Genomic DNA, 15,000 nt, shown 5'->3' with positions numbered 1-15,000 from the left:
TTTATCAAGAATTATTTCAACGCCTCCGGAACGTTTGATTCAAGTTCATTCACTTAATTGTTGTCAGAAGCACGATTTCAATCCATTGTTTCTCGACCATCGGGTGTGGCCTCTCGAGGTTAGATTGGCATTTAGCTATAGTCAATTCCTTCTTGTCTATTACGTTCGATTGAAACTTCCTAAACGGCAAATGAAGGGGACAGCCGTTAAATTTCTATTTTTGACAACTTTGGCTAGGCATACCTGTTAGCCATCGAAAGGCATTACATTCAAGCTTCATTTTGTCGTCCTGTAACTCAGATGACATCTTCAGTGTTTCAGAAAAGAGGGGGGTCTCAGTTCAAAAACCCTACAAGGTCAGTTTTATGGCCCGACGAAATAATAGAAAAATTATAATAGTTTGGTAGGAGCTGTGGAAATTTCCTTGTTGATATCCTGCCTTACAAAAGTACCTGGAAACCTGCATCTTATCGCAAGTAAAAATAAAACACTTTCTGTATTCATATTCCAGAAGACGCCCAGTGAAACGCCTTTGATTGGCGAGAAACTTAATTAACCGACTTAACATCTCATTTGAAGAAATAGCTCCAAGCCACTTGCATGCTTGGGGATGAAATCATCATGGATTAATTCTCTTCTGTTTTGATTCGCAGTACGGTCAAATGGAAATAACAAATCACACCACGGGGGATTTCAGTATTTTACACTTTAAACCTGGAGGCTGGTTTGGAAGAGAACTCAATAAAGTGGAAGGTTCCATATTCTCTGCGGAGTAAGTGAAAGAATACTCTGCGATATCGCAGTGTTACATGCATAGATGTTTTCGCCTGACGTCACAGCAGCCGTGTTGGTGCACAGAACAATAGAGAAAAGGTCTTTTGGCAATTTGACTCTATTGTAATGAAAAACATGAGCCATAATTTGCTATTGTCTAGTGCACTTACATGGCCGTCTCATCACGTGATTGAAAACGATCTATGCATACCTACTTAATTGGCCACTCCTCATAAGGCCCTTTGCAATGAAACAACAGCGCAGAACGACAACTTTTAAGAATCCCAACTGGCCGGAGGCAAACCAGTTGACTGTTTACAAGTGCAGCCGAGAAGTTGAACCGGGGCTACCAGGATCAAATGTAACAAGTGGTCCGAGCGGGTCTTGCTGTAGAGTGATTGCTGGGGAAGCGAATTTTTCTCACATACTCACCAGATCAAGGGCAATTCACTCATTTCAGTCATAATTTCCGAATAGCGCTTATGAGTGAAACTGTTTTTAAGGCGCAGGGCAAATCACGCGAAGTTTTACACAGCGGCCATGTTAAATCCCGAGGGAGGGAAATGTTTGATTTCTCCCACCAAAACTTCTAAATCTTATCGAATGAAGTCCATTAACTTTCCTTTCAGCTAGCGCTTTGAGAATTTGGTGAATGTTCGCTTCTCGGCAAACCATTCTTGACGAAATGTTAAATTTCCTTGACATTAAATAATTTTAAGCGCTAAGTTATACCTAATTTTTTTTTCGTTTTAACATTTATATCTTGTAATTCTTGTAATTTTTAACAGTTATATCTTGTAATTCTTACACGGCATGTCTGAAAACCAGCTTGCTGATTGATTGATTGAAAGTTTGCAAACGTTAATCCTGCTCAGTGACGAGTTCTTAGATTTATTGACGGTATTTGTTATTTTTTTTTTGTCATTGATTAGCAAGAGAAAACGTTTTATCATCAGAGGGGACTGGACGGACAAAATTCAATGTTGCACTGTGGATAAATTCAACAAGAAGGACTTCAAGCGCGAATCGAAGCGCCGGCGATCGGACGCCAGTGAAGGGAGCAACGCGTCAGTTTCGGCCGTGTCACTTGACAGTTGCAGCAGTGGGAGCAGTGATGGCAGCGTTACTGTGGATTTTTCTGCTCCTAAAGACCTGTGGAGATTTCAAGAAAGACCCCCGCATAGTAAACAGGTAACCATTGCAACCAGCATGTTTGTGTGTTGGGGGAATGTTGGGGAGTAGCGCAGTAGTAAGTTGTTTTGCGTTTTGGTCATCCCAGGAGAAAAAGAAAAGGTTTTGCTATCACTAAACGTCAGAAGGGGGGAGAGGGAGTGGTCATCAGTGTCACCAATCCGTAGGGAATTGTCGCAGTTAATTGTAGATAGTAAAGGCTCCTCTACTATTTATCCGTTAAAGGAAAGGGGGGGGGGGGGGGGAGGGAGTGTTCATCAGTGTCACCAAATCCGTAGGGAATTGTCGCAGTTAATTGTAGTTAGTAAAGGCTCCTCTACTATTTATCCGTTAAAGAGGGGGGGGGGGGGGGGAGGGAGGGAGTGGTCATCAGTGTCACCAAATCCGTAGGGAATTGTCGCAGTTAATTGTAGATAGTAAAGGCTCCTCTACTATTTATCCGTTAAGTTTCTCTTTACATTGATTGAGTCTCCCATTTTCTTTTTGCTTTTCTCCAGATGTACAATTTCACTACGTATGCAATGCAACTTAACGAACTTCACGAAGACCAAAAACCTCAGGTAATCATTTTGTACTGACTTGCCTTGCTTTCAGAATGCCTGGAATGAAACAGCTAGAGCCCGGAAATTGAGTTCCTCCTTTTCATCTCTCTCCGCTTCTTTTACGAATTCCCAGTGAGTTCTCCACGACCAAAAAATCAAACCTTTTACTCCAAACAATTTACAAATCAGTAAATTGCTATTTTTCTGGCACGTATCAGAGGCCTGGTGAACGGTGTTAAGCGCACAGTGGTTTGTGAGATTTAGGTTTGTAGTTTCAAATTCAAATTCAAATTAAGTACTTATATAGCGCATGATCCATAGGTAAATGATCTCATGTCCTTAAAGTTAACAATAAGGTTATTTATAATGTTTTTAAAAAAATTATGACTAATTATGATTATATTTACAGTGGCAAGAAGTATATAAAATAATCGTATCTTGAAGAAAGTAAGAAAGTAAAAAAAAAATTAATAATAAGCTTTTTGAAATAAAAATGTCTTAAGTTTTGTTTTGAAAGATTTTAAATCGTTCTCTAGTCTAAGTAATTTTGGCAGTTTGTTCCATTCAGAGGGTGTTGCCACTTGAAAAGCTCTGTCTCCTGTTGTCTTGTTTGATTTAAAAGTTGGTGGAGCCAGTAAAACTTCATTAGATGGGAGATTATATGGTGATTTCTTCTTGACAGGAACTAGACTTTGTATGTAATCAGGTGATAGCCCATGTATTGCCTTGTAAGTCATCAATAAAATTTTGTGTTTAATTCTTAGTTTGACTGGTAGCCAGTGTAGTTTGAACATCAACGGCGTGATACGACAAAAACGTGTTGAGTAACATATATGTCTAGCAGCCATATTTTGCAAACGCCGAAACATTTTAATTCGACCATCAGAGCATCTATAAAGAAGACTTTTACAATAATCCAATCGGGCTATTATCGTTGCCTGTGTTAGTGTACGAGCTGACTCATATGTGAGATGCTTCCTTATTCTCCTTATGTTGTATAGATAGAAATATCCCATAGCGCACATTTTCGTTATATTGGTATCAAATTTCATGTTACGATCGAACCATACTCCAAGGCTACTCGCCTTCAGGCTTGGAGCACAGCTTACAGCCAGCTGGAATCAGCTGTATGCTGGTTTTTGCTGAGGGAGGAAAACCGGAGAACCCGGAGAAAAACCTGCGAAACAAGGTGGAGAACCAACACAAACTTAACCGCCACTTGTGGCGGCGTTGGGTCCGGGAATCGAACCTGGGCCACATTGGTGGGAGGCGAGTGCTCTCACCACTGGGCCAGTTTTTTTAGTTTTGGTCTAGCCTGGTGTCAATCCGCCCATCCAGTGCTAGTCAAAGTGAATTAGAAAAGCTCAGAATTTACGACTGCAGGAGAGATTGAAGCAACTGATGTTGTTTACCGTTCTTTGTACTAAGTGTGTATGTTACAAAGATTAGCTTAAACATTTTCCTTTTTTTTTTTCTATAGTTGCCGCCCACGGACTCAAGATTAAGACCAGACTGTCGCGCTCTGGAAAACGGCGATTTAGGTACGTTGCGCAGGATTTCCCTCTTTTTTCTTAAGTAATCTCCCAACTATCACCAAAAGCAATAGTTGAGTTCTTTAGTCACGAATTTTCCATACCCCTGCCCTCAGCTCTGATTGGCTGTATTCGTATGACCATCATTCGGTACGCATTTTCCCACGCGTTCGTTAGCATTGGATACGCGTTTATCCGAATTTAAAATAACGATGCTGTGCTTGAATCCTCCATTTTAGAACGGTTGCTGAAGTGGACCTCATGTTACAAAGATGTTCAGTTTGTTACTATAAGGCGACGATTGCTTAAATTGTGCAGCTAGGTGCTAGGATCACTCAGTTCTCTCATTCGTCTTTAGCCCGCACTTCAAATATACATTCAATTCATTTCATTTACTTAATTTTAATTTATTTACTTAATTTATACACGGTAAAAAATTCATCAGGTACAATTCCAAAAAAGAGATTTGTAAAATCCTAAAATCTTAAAATCTAAAATCCTAATCCTATTATTACATTAATTTACAAAATAAGCTACCTACAGACCTGATTTCCATGAATGCCGTGTATTTAAAAATTTTGATAGAGAAGGCGTTTAAATTGATCTATGGAACTAGATTCCCTAATGTTACGATGTAAGCTGTTCCAAAGAGTTGCGCCGCTGTAACTAAAACTATTTTTCATGTAGTTTTTTCTCGGAAACGGAACAACAATTTCATTCATCCAGTCCTGCACGGGAACAAATCACACCAACAAATTGACCTGGGTCACCTTTCTCGAAAGTCCCGAAACTTTACGGGTCGTTTTCGGGTGTCACAATTCCCTTTGTATCTCAAGAACAGAGAGGATTTAAGTCGTCAAACTTCACAGTCATGTTTCTTTTAGTTACCTTGAAAACATGTCTAAAGATCGCTTTTCCAAAACAAGCGGTTGGCAGTTAATCAAATGGCTTTTCGGGCCCGAAAAGTTTTCGGGACTTTCGAGAAACGGGCCCCTGCTCTTACTAAACTGTGTGGCGTCATAGCTCAGTTGGTAGAGCATTGCACCGGAATCGCAGAGGTCATGCGGTTCGAGTCCCGTTGGAGCCCTTGCTTCAATTGTCGACCCAAGGGCGAGGATCACGCAGTTTTCTCATTCGTAACGTGAGCTTTATTCGTAACGACAGATGGTGCTACTCGGGAGAAAATTCGCCTTGAGGAAAAACAGAGAGCCGCGAAGAAAGAGAGATCGAAGAGTGATCGATGGATACCCAGGTAAGGACAGGAAGACGTCTTTTTTTTATGCTATATAGATGGCTGGAGTTGCGCTTTGTTTGATCCGGCTTACGCTCTATACGACGCCACGGAACCGGAAGTGACTTTGCATGCCAAGTCATTACTGTCTCCTAGATTCTTCAACTAATCATCTTTAACTGAGAAAAGATTGCTAGGAATATAAATGTGATTGTGTGGCGACAAGAAAACAGTTCACTTCCGGTTTCCGTCCGCTTCTCAAAAACGTCGCACGCTTAATCTCCTTTTTGTGTGAATACGCAAACCACATTCTCTTCTTCGTGTTGGTTAGGTTGCGGTCTTTCAGCAAATGCATTTTGAATGCGTAAACGTTTACAAGCATTGATGTATATCTTGTAATAAAGAAAAGACGCGCTTCGGGGAAAACGGAGCTTTTTCTCTTTTCTGAAAAGGCAATAAATCCAAACGTTTTTTTACGCAACGTGTTCTTTTAGTTACTATGCCATATTAGAAACACGGGAAAGGGACGAAAAATATAATTTAGTCAACTGCATTTGAGAGGAGCGAATTAGTAACCACGTGGAATTCATTTCATGTGGGCTTTGATAAGAAGGGAAAACTGAAGAATCCGGCAAAAATTCCTCTTCCAGCAGAGTATTTCGCGATCCTTATAATGCCGAGTTTGGGAATAGAAAGCAGTGAGAGCCAGCTATCACCTCTTTTCTGTCGCGCCTTTGACAGCCAACTTGGATGTATGCCGATAATGCGTTTCCTTTTATCGCCGCAAACACATTAGGGAGCTTACGAAACGAGGACTTCATTTAAAAATACGAGTTCGCGTCATTGATATCACTAAGAAACTATTTTATGTAGTTTCGCGTTAAAAATGTGTAGTAACTGTCGAGGAATTAAACTGGTATGAGTGAGTTGGAAGCGTAGAGAGAGAACTGAAACTTCATCGTGATGTGCTAACGTCCTCCACAGAACCTTGAATTTGGTCATTTCACGTCGTCATTTAGGAGATGACGGCAAAAAAATGTACCAAAATGTAAAACGCACGTGCAGAGCCATTGTTTTTGCTCACTAAACCTATTGTTTTGTAGCGTCGTCGTTGCCGTCGGCGTCGTCGTTTCGTAAGCTCTAAGGTTAGGGTTAGGGTTAGGTAACCCTAAGGTTAGGGGTAGGTAAGCCTGTTAAAGGGAACCTCCACTAAAACGACAAAATAACTTTAAACCACTGAACATGATGTTTACAATTAAGAAATTTTCAAACTTTTTCCAATGAAAGCGTTTGTATTCGAAAAAATATGAACTTCAAAAACGCTTGTTTTGGCATTCAAATTTCCCGGGCGCCGCCATCTTGAAAAATTGTGACGTGTCGTTGTTGCCCTATTGTTCCAGAACAAACGCTCTTTGTGTCGCAAGCACGACACGTCACAATTATTCAAGATGGCGGCACCCGGGAAATTTGAAAGCCAAAACAAGCTTTTTGAAATTCATTTGTTTCGAATAAAAACGCTATTATTGAAAAGGTTGAACAATTTTAATTGTAAACATTACTTTCTGTGGTTTAAAGTTATTTTGTTAATTAGCGGAGGTTTCCTTTAAAAACCCTTATGTCCAGGTTTGACCCTAATTAGATGCACGCCCAATTTTGATATCGAACGCTTAGTGTCCCGTTAAATCCGAGCATTTGATATCTTTTTTTCCAACAAGGAAGTAAGTGTTAGGGCAAGCGTTATCTTAAAGGGGTAGTGTCACGCTATTTCAGTCAAACTTCAAAACACTAAAATATGTCTTTGCATCAATCAAGACCAAAACGTGAGGGTGTAGTTTTGTTGCCAATAACAACTGAAGTGTATTGAAGATATTCGTATTGAAGCTATTCTTTGTTATGTGCATCTATGGATGGAGAGGATGGAAATGGATTGAAACTTGACGACGTGAATTTTTACACCCAGACACGAATGATGTTGTTGCAGAGCAAAGGGACACTTCGTGACGCTTATTTAAATCGGCGTGCGTCTGATTACTTGAATTTCTGGGCATATCTACAATCTTGGACAAATTAAATGGAACATTGAGACCACCCCTCCCCCCAAAATCAGTGATGGGTAAATGGCGCGTTTTGGCCTTCACGCACCATCATCCTTGATTTGGGGGAGAGGGGGCATTTCTGTTCCATTTTATTCTGTCCAAGATTGTCCATGAGCCACTGCTTTGCGTTACCAGTAGTATATGGGGTAATCACGACACGAAATCTGCTCTCGTTCGCTCAAAAGTTACATCATCCGAATACCTGAGAGTTGACTGTAATTATTTTCATAAGCTATATTTACGTTTAAAGCAGGAGGCCTATAAAATGAGAACATAAATTGCAAACAAAAAAGAGAATAAGACTATTGGGGAAAAAAAGGAAAACAAAAAGAAAGAAATATGATGCAAGGAGGATTCGAACCTTCCACCACAGATTACCTACCTCATCCAACTATCCAACCTACCCACATTCTACGCTTTAGACTTTGCATCCGTGCGCCAACCATACCGAATACGCAAACTTGTTCAATTTTTAAGAACTGCACTTGCGCTCCCTTAAATTTGTTGACGATATTTACCTGATCTATCTTCTGATTTTTCCACGCTGAAAAATAGAGCATGATTTACGTTCACAAAAGTGTTGATGGGCACGATTTGCGGACTATCAGCAACGAATTTTGTCGATTTTTCACGATTTTGTCGTCTAGCCAGAAAGGTGACAGAACAGATTGACGCTTTTTTCCATTGCTTGTTAACCGTGCTTAACCGTTGAAAAGCGTCTCAAAACAGACGTTAATCGTATAAAAAGTCTCGTGAATCGTGCATCAAACGTTTTAATGTCATGTAAAACCATTCAAGTGCTCTACAAAGTCTTTTGCCATTGCTTCGTTTAATCTCGGCGATGCGACCCTACATAGACCCTATAGTTTTATCGATTAACTCCCCAGAAATGCTTTCAGAGTAAGATCAGTAGTGGGCTTGAGAACTCTAACTCTTGCTTTTGTTTCCTCGGGTATTTTTCACGATTGCATTTTTTTCGTCAGTTCTACGTAGAGTTATACCCTTATTCTTGATCGTACTGGCAAATTTTCATTTAGGTTTGGCTTTTATACGCTCCATGTAGTATCTCAACATAGCAACACTAGCGACGAGCGTGACTGCGTCAGAGGCCAGTGGTTTCGGATGATTAATGTGTTGACATATGACCTTTTAATTGACCAAATCTTGAATTTGTGACGTAGCCTCCACAGACAATCTTGGACAAATTAAATGGAACATTGAGACCACCCCTCCCCCCCAAAATCAGTGATGGGAAAATGGCGCGTTTTGGCCTTCACGCACCTTCATCCTTGATTTGGGGGAGAGGGGGCATTTCTGTTCCATTTTATTCTGTCCAAGATTGTAGTTAAATCGACACGCATGCGCGTCAGACTTATTCTGCTTTAGCTATCATGTTGTTAACACGTTGAGCATGAATTTGCATTGTCTTTTACAGGTGGTTTAAAGAAGATATAAATCCATATACAGGGCAATTGGATTGGATCTTTACAAATACATACTGGAATAGAGACTGGAAAGGTTGCCCAGATATCTTTTAGGAGTATCAAAGTTTAAAAAAAAAAAAAACTCTAGCTCGTTAGACGCGGTGGGTTCTCGGTATCCAGCACTGCTATTGGACTTTGTGTTTTCTCGTTCCCCCGGCTTAAAATCTAGGAAGAGTACGAGACTGTAAAGATTACCCTTCACTTCAGTGAGTCCGATGTTTCTGGAGCCTGACCTTCCGCTTTTTTCTCTCTACCTCGCCGAGACTCTTCGGCAGCTTCTTTCAGAGATTATGGCATCAGAGTGTAATGTATCTTGCATGACGGAAGAGAGCTTCGTATTTTAACAAATAGGGTTGCAAGCTGTTCCTTAAGCTTGGTTGTGAAGGTGGTGGTGATAACGATTTAGGAATTTGCTTGATATAGCAACATACAACATACTGTCAGTTGCAGGTCCAGATTTCTTACTATTTTTCTAATTTATCAACAATTGAAGCGGGCGTCGACCTGCGCGTGTCGCGGAAATGCTTAGATAATTTTCCAAGTGCTTTTTTATTCAGTATGTTTGCATTTGAGTAAACCAATCATAGATTTAATGGAGGATCTTGAGTATGGAATTTTCGTGTATGTAATAATTCACGGTATGTGTAACTTAATTTTGAAGCAAAATCCGGTATTGAAGCAGGCTCAATGCGAATAGAATTTAGATCATAGTGACGTCGTAGTCAAAAATAGCAGCGACTTGAAGGAGAGACGAAGGTATTAGAACGATATTTTTTTTTTAATAGGACCTTTTAAATTTAATTCTGCTGGTAAAAACAGTTGTAGATGGTGCCTAAGGCCTCGTCTTTAAGGTTCACTTGTGTGAGAGGTCAGAGGTCTGACATTGCTCGACAAAGATTTTTCTTTAAGTGGAAATTCCATCTTGTATCAACGTCCTTGTATGTGCTGAATTTCATTTGGTAGACAAAGGAGCAGCGCAAACGCACGGTCATGTCAGTATTGTCAGGAGCAACAACATCATTAGTACAACATCAGTACAACATTATTAGGGACCTTAAGCAAGGAGAACGACGACGACGCAAATTTCGTAAACGGTCGTTGCCATTTGAAACGGTCGACTACACACATCACTTCAAAGAAAATTAAAAGAAGCAAACTAAGAAAAAATATTAACAAAAATTAAGACAAAAAAGTAAAAGAAACATTTATAAAAGAAAAACTGGAGGAAAAAAAGAGTCCGAAAATTTCAACACTCGAACTCGGGTTCTTAGCTCTCACCCTAAACAGAACCCTAACCCGAACCCTAACTCATATGACCAGCGAGACACAACTCCCAGTAACCGCAACCTTCTGAGTTCTTAGACCTAATGAGTGTAATTCAGAGCTAAAAAATGGCATCGACCGTTTCAAATGGCAACGGCCGTTCTGAGAAATGGCAACAACCATTTCAAATGGCAACGACCGTTTACGAAAGGGAAATAGGCGACGACGACGGCTACGAGAACGTTGTCTAAAATTATTATTTCCCGTTACTGAAATAATTTTGCGATTGCTCCATGTCGCTCGGCTTAGAAAGTGTGAATACACATTCCAAGAATAAAATTAATGAGAACAGTGTGGATATTTAGAGAGAAAACTAAAAATTCATCTTCAGGTGCTCTCGTCCTCCACATGACCTCAAATTTGATCATTTCGCGTCGTTGTCAAAACGAGAACGGCAAAGAAATGTAAAAGGCACGTGCAGGGCGTGCAGAGTGTGCAGAACTATTGTTTTTGCTAATTAAGCCTATTGTTTTGTTGCGTGCTCGTAGCCGTCGTCCTCGTCCTGTCTTAAGCTCCCTATTGTATTTGTGGAACGGCGTTCTACAGACCAAGTTCTTGATTTTCCCGCGATACTAGACCTTTCCAGCTATAAATCGCAAGTCTTGCATGAGAATGAGAATGGTCACTCCTTCAAGTCAAATCTTATTCAAGAACTCGTCTGAAAATAGCTTGATCTGTGAAATGCTGTTACTTAGACAAGTATTGGGGCCCGTTTCTCGAAAGTCCCGAAAACCTTTTGGGCCCGAAAAGCCATTTGTGAAACTGCCAACCGCTTGTTTTGGAAAGCCGATCTTTTAACGTGTTTTCCAGGTAACAGAAAGAAAACGAACTGTGAAGTTTGACGACTTAAATCCTCTCCGTTCTTGAGATACAAAGGGAATTGTGACACCCGACAATGGCCCGTAAAGTTTCGGGACTTTCGGGAAACGGGCCCCTGGTTTCGTTCCAGATTTTTTTGTCTTCTCAGTTCCAAGGGAAGACTAAGTTGAACATTTTACGTGTCTATCACCTCAACAAAACTTTTCCACTTTATTTCAATACAGTGACTAAGGCTTGAAAAAGGCTTCGCAATTTGTTTCACGGACCAATGTTTGGCAAGGTTAAAACGAAGCTTCTCCTTATTCCCGCCAAGAAAACTCCTAATATGGACAGCAAACAGTTCGATTGCCCAATCACATTACTGCATTTTAAATGATGTCTATGTGAGATGCCGATCGCTTTCCAGAAAGTTCCATGGAGAGATGACGTTGTTTGCATCCTCGTTCGCTAAGCCAATGAAAATTCGCGCTGGTTTGTTTTTGTTCGATACACCAATTAAATGTTTTGTATTTTTGTTTACGTTCTGTTTTTACATTGATTTTCAAGGTCATATGAAAGTCGCTCTATTCTCCGAAGAATTGTCGCAAATAGATTGTTATGTTTACAACCTTTTTATTGAAGACTCGCTTTCTAGTCGCTTTAAAGAGGGAAGAAGCGCATAGTTTGGTCCATGACCGAGCGGTGATGGGGAATGGGTTCGATACTGCGTTGACGTCACAAACGTCAACCCGATAGTAAACCCATTCGTCTTTCTTGGGGTGATGTAGCAGCTCTCTTAGCGTATAATGTGATTCGCTCGCTACCCAAACCCAAAAACAAAACACTAAACAACTGAAACAATGAATTAGACTTTGAAAACGATACAAGCTGCTTACAAATACCAAACTATAGCAGGTTACGAGAGCTGCTACACTACTGCTTCCTTGCGCGGTCATAGATCAAATTACAAGTAGTTTCTCGAATTTTTGGGAGCTTACAAAACAACGATTTTGAAGAGCCTTTTACCGAGCAAAAGAATTAGTCTTAAACAAGTGAAGAGAATCATCGACTGAAAAGGATTATTTGAGGTGATACACACGTTAAGAATAAAAACTAGCGATACAACTACATGACGCTTCGGCGACCACCAGTCACAATTATGAAATGTAAAAAATGAGATTGGTATCGTTGTGTATAAAATGAACGTGTGAATGTACATTGGAATAAAGAGGGGTGCGGAAAACAAAGATCTCATTGGGTAAAAAGACTAGTCTTAGTCTTTGAAAGACTCAGACTCCATTCCAGCGAAACTTGACTGGACTACAGTTTTGCATTTGATAATGGTAACATGTCGTAGCCCAGAAGTCATCTCTTTCTGTCGCTAGTCATTTACAACTGCAACAACCTTTAATTGCGACGATGCTAAGCCTTGAAAGTAGTTTCAAATTAGTTGTCTTTAAGTTTAATGAATGGCTTTCATATAGTTGTCTTATGACGTCACAATGTAATTTATGTCACTAGATTAAGACCATCACCTGAAGTAAAGATAATTTATATTTTAAATGAATTATTTGTGTTTCGCACATCTGGAGATTACAAGAACAGTGAATCTTTGTAGGTGATGATTTCATAAATAACTAAATGGTATTGGCAATCATAATATAAGTGGAGTAAAAATAGCGATTAATTCTACGTGTGTGTTTTAAGTCGCGCAAGGAAGGGAATGTGAGCGAAAACAAATTCTATAAATCCTGGACCCCATTATTTCCAAAGAAGGCCACATACAGACTTAACTGTGTGTAAGGGCGCTTTCCTTTTGTCAGAACTGGCCGACCAGACCTGTCAGTTTGTAAATAAAATGGAACACTCTCATGATAGTCTCTCGCATTCTTCTGGAGGAGTATATAACATCCTATTAAGTGTGTTACTTTGAATGCGTTGTAGAGTTAGTCCTTCCAAATGTCCGGTCTGGCCCGTCAGTTCTGTCAAATGGAAAGCGTCTTAAGGCTAGGTGATTTTCCTCGTCATTGGAGAACCCTTCGGGTCGAAACTGTTAACAACATACGTTGACGTCTACTCAAGAACTATGGTCAACTTAAGCCTCTGGCCCCTATGAATTTCCCTCTTTTAGATTTTACTCTGTTTAACGCAGATTTAATGCGTCAATGAAGAACCCCCTTTTTTCATGGTGCGCATACTTTCCGTGACGATGACTGATATATTCCAAAATAAGTCACCAACAGTCATTAATGAAAACAAATAAATAACGATAGCCGAACGAGGAGTGCCTAGAACAGAATGACTATTCCGCAGTACTTATTTCTCCTTCTGCTCTCCCAAACCAACCTTTGTTTTATAATGCCAAATGTAAGATAGAACTATGCAAAGTACCTAACAATTATTCCGTGAGCTTGCGTTGGGTATGAGGTGGATAATAGCTAACGACGCGAGTACCGACGAGTGGGACTTGTTGGCTGTAACCAATGTTACATGGAATGCAATATTTTTCAGGGGAATTTTCCTTTCCGCAACAAATTTTCAGCTTGGCTACACTTGGCGCGATCATTTCGTACATGAGTTGATAAACGTCGCTTTAATTGTCTACCACGAAAATATGGTGTTATGGGCCTCGAAATGGAATTGCCGAGTTCTTGTCTGCCTCCTCTTCAAAGCGAGTCTAAAGCCGTGTTCACATTAGGTCTCGATTGTGACCCAATTATAATCGAATTAAATATGAAATGGGTTCACATCAACTAATAGACCTTTTCGGCTTTACAGTTTGTTTTCCCAATACAGATCATGTGATAATACTCAGGAGGCTTGGTCCTTTGTTTTGTTCATTAAAAAGAGTGCATGCAGGCATATTCATGCTAGCCTGCGAGCAGGCTCACTTGATAGGCAAGGGTGGTGGAGCCGCAACCGAGAGCCGGCGAAGCCGGCGAGAAGAATGGGGCGAGGAATCACTTTTCCTCGCCCCATTCTTCTCGCCGGCTTCGCCGGCTCGCGATTGCGGCTCCACCGCCCTTGCCTATCAAGTAAGCCGGCTCGCAGGCATATTCATGCTTGCATGCCCTCATTTTAATGAACAAAACAAAAGACCAAACCTCCTGAGTATTATGACGCGTCGGTATTGGGAAAACAAAATGTACAAGCCGAAAAGGTCTATTGCAGTCCCTGATTATAACTGGATTATAATTACTTCAAACAACCTCAAGGTGGTTGTTTGAAGTAATTACAGTGCGTAATTGAACAAAATAGCGAGCACGTGGTGGTATGAGCAGACGAAACTTCTAATCGCTTTATGGAGCGAAGATTTGGATTTGTCATCTTCTGTTCTCAGAAGCTATCCTTGGTTCTCTCCTCGCCTCTAGCATGGTGATAATGACTGTGGCAGGCAAAGCGATACCGCGCTATTTTGTCTCACACTGCGATGTTACCCTCCCTATTGTATTTGAATGTGAACAGAACCATAATTGAATAAAATTGAACAGAGTATGATAGCCTGAATTATACTTCCGTTGATCATAATCAACGCGACGTTTTTCTTACAGAAATTAGTTTTCATTCATTTGTAAAGTAGAACTATTCACAACACTCCTAATGTATTCGAAAATTAAATAACACGGAATACTGGCTAGGCGTGCATAAAACACGTGCACACTACAGGATAGCTATAAATACGCTTTGGATGAGGTGCGCTGCCCCTTTGAGAGCGGAGGGTGAAGTTTGTTCACCAGTGTTGATCTGTGGAATGAATCTTTCGGCGGGTTGGCTCGAGGGATGACTGCAGTGAATTTTGCAGGCTCTTTTGGGAGCCGAGAGTGAAGTTTTTTCACCCGTCTTCGTGACTTTTAGAGTTTTTCTTATGTGCTCTGAGGGTGGTTTGAATTGATGTTTTCGTTGAGACAAAGGACTTCGTCTGATACTTGTGTTTAGTGTTATACATGTCACTATTCTAGCATGTGATACCCCTATTTCATTATTTTAGCGGATGAAGAGGGAGCTTGCAGTTCTTAAAGAGTCCCTGGA

At 40.5% G+C, this 15,000-nt stretch overlaps 1 protein-coding gene across 1 annotated transcript in view; it reads left to right on the top strand.

The window, feature by feature from the left end:
• The window catches only part of LOC138032715 (oxysterol-binding protein-related protein 1-like), a 41,698-nt gene extending 31,707 nt beyond the window's left edge, over positions 1 to 9,991 (top strand). Inside the window, exons 26-31 of the mRNA XM_068880420.1 lie at positions 654 to 772; positions 1,707 to 1,965; positions 2,463 to 2,525; positions 3,988 to 4,048; positions 5,204 to 5,291; positions 8,802 to 9,991. Coding sequence (XP_068736521.1) covers positions 654 to 772; positions 1,707 to 1,965; positions 2,463 to 2,525; positions 3,988 to 4,048; positions 5,204 to 5,291; positions 8,802 to 8,904 — 693 coding nt within the window. The 3' untranslated portion in view covers positions 8,905 to 9,991. The remainder of the gene's footprint in view (positions 1 to 653; positions 773 to 1,706; positions 1,966 to 2,462; positions 2,526 to 3,987; positions 4,049 to 5,203; positions 5,292 to 8,801) is intronic.
• The last annotated feature ends 5,009 nt before the right edge of the window (positions 9,992 to 15,000 follow it).

This window comes from Montipora capricornis, chromosome 14, assembly GCF_036669925.1.
Source record: "Montipora capricornis isolate CH-2021 chromosome 14, ASM3666992v2, whole genome shotgun sequence".
NCBI classification, from domain to species: domain Eukaryota; kingdom Metazoa; phylum Cnidaria; class Anthozoa; order Scleractinia; family Acroporidae; genus Montipora; species Montipora capricornis.
This window is presented reverse-complemented; position numbering and strand designations above follow the sequence as displayed.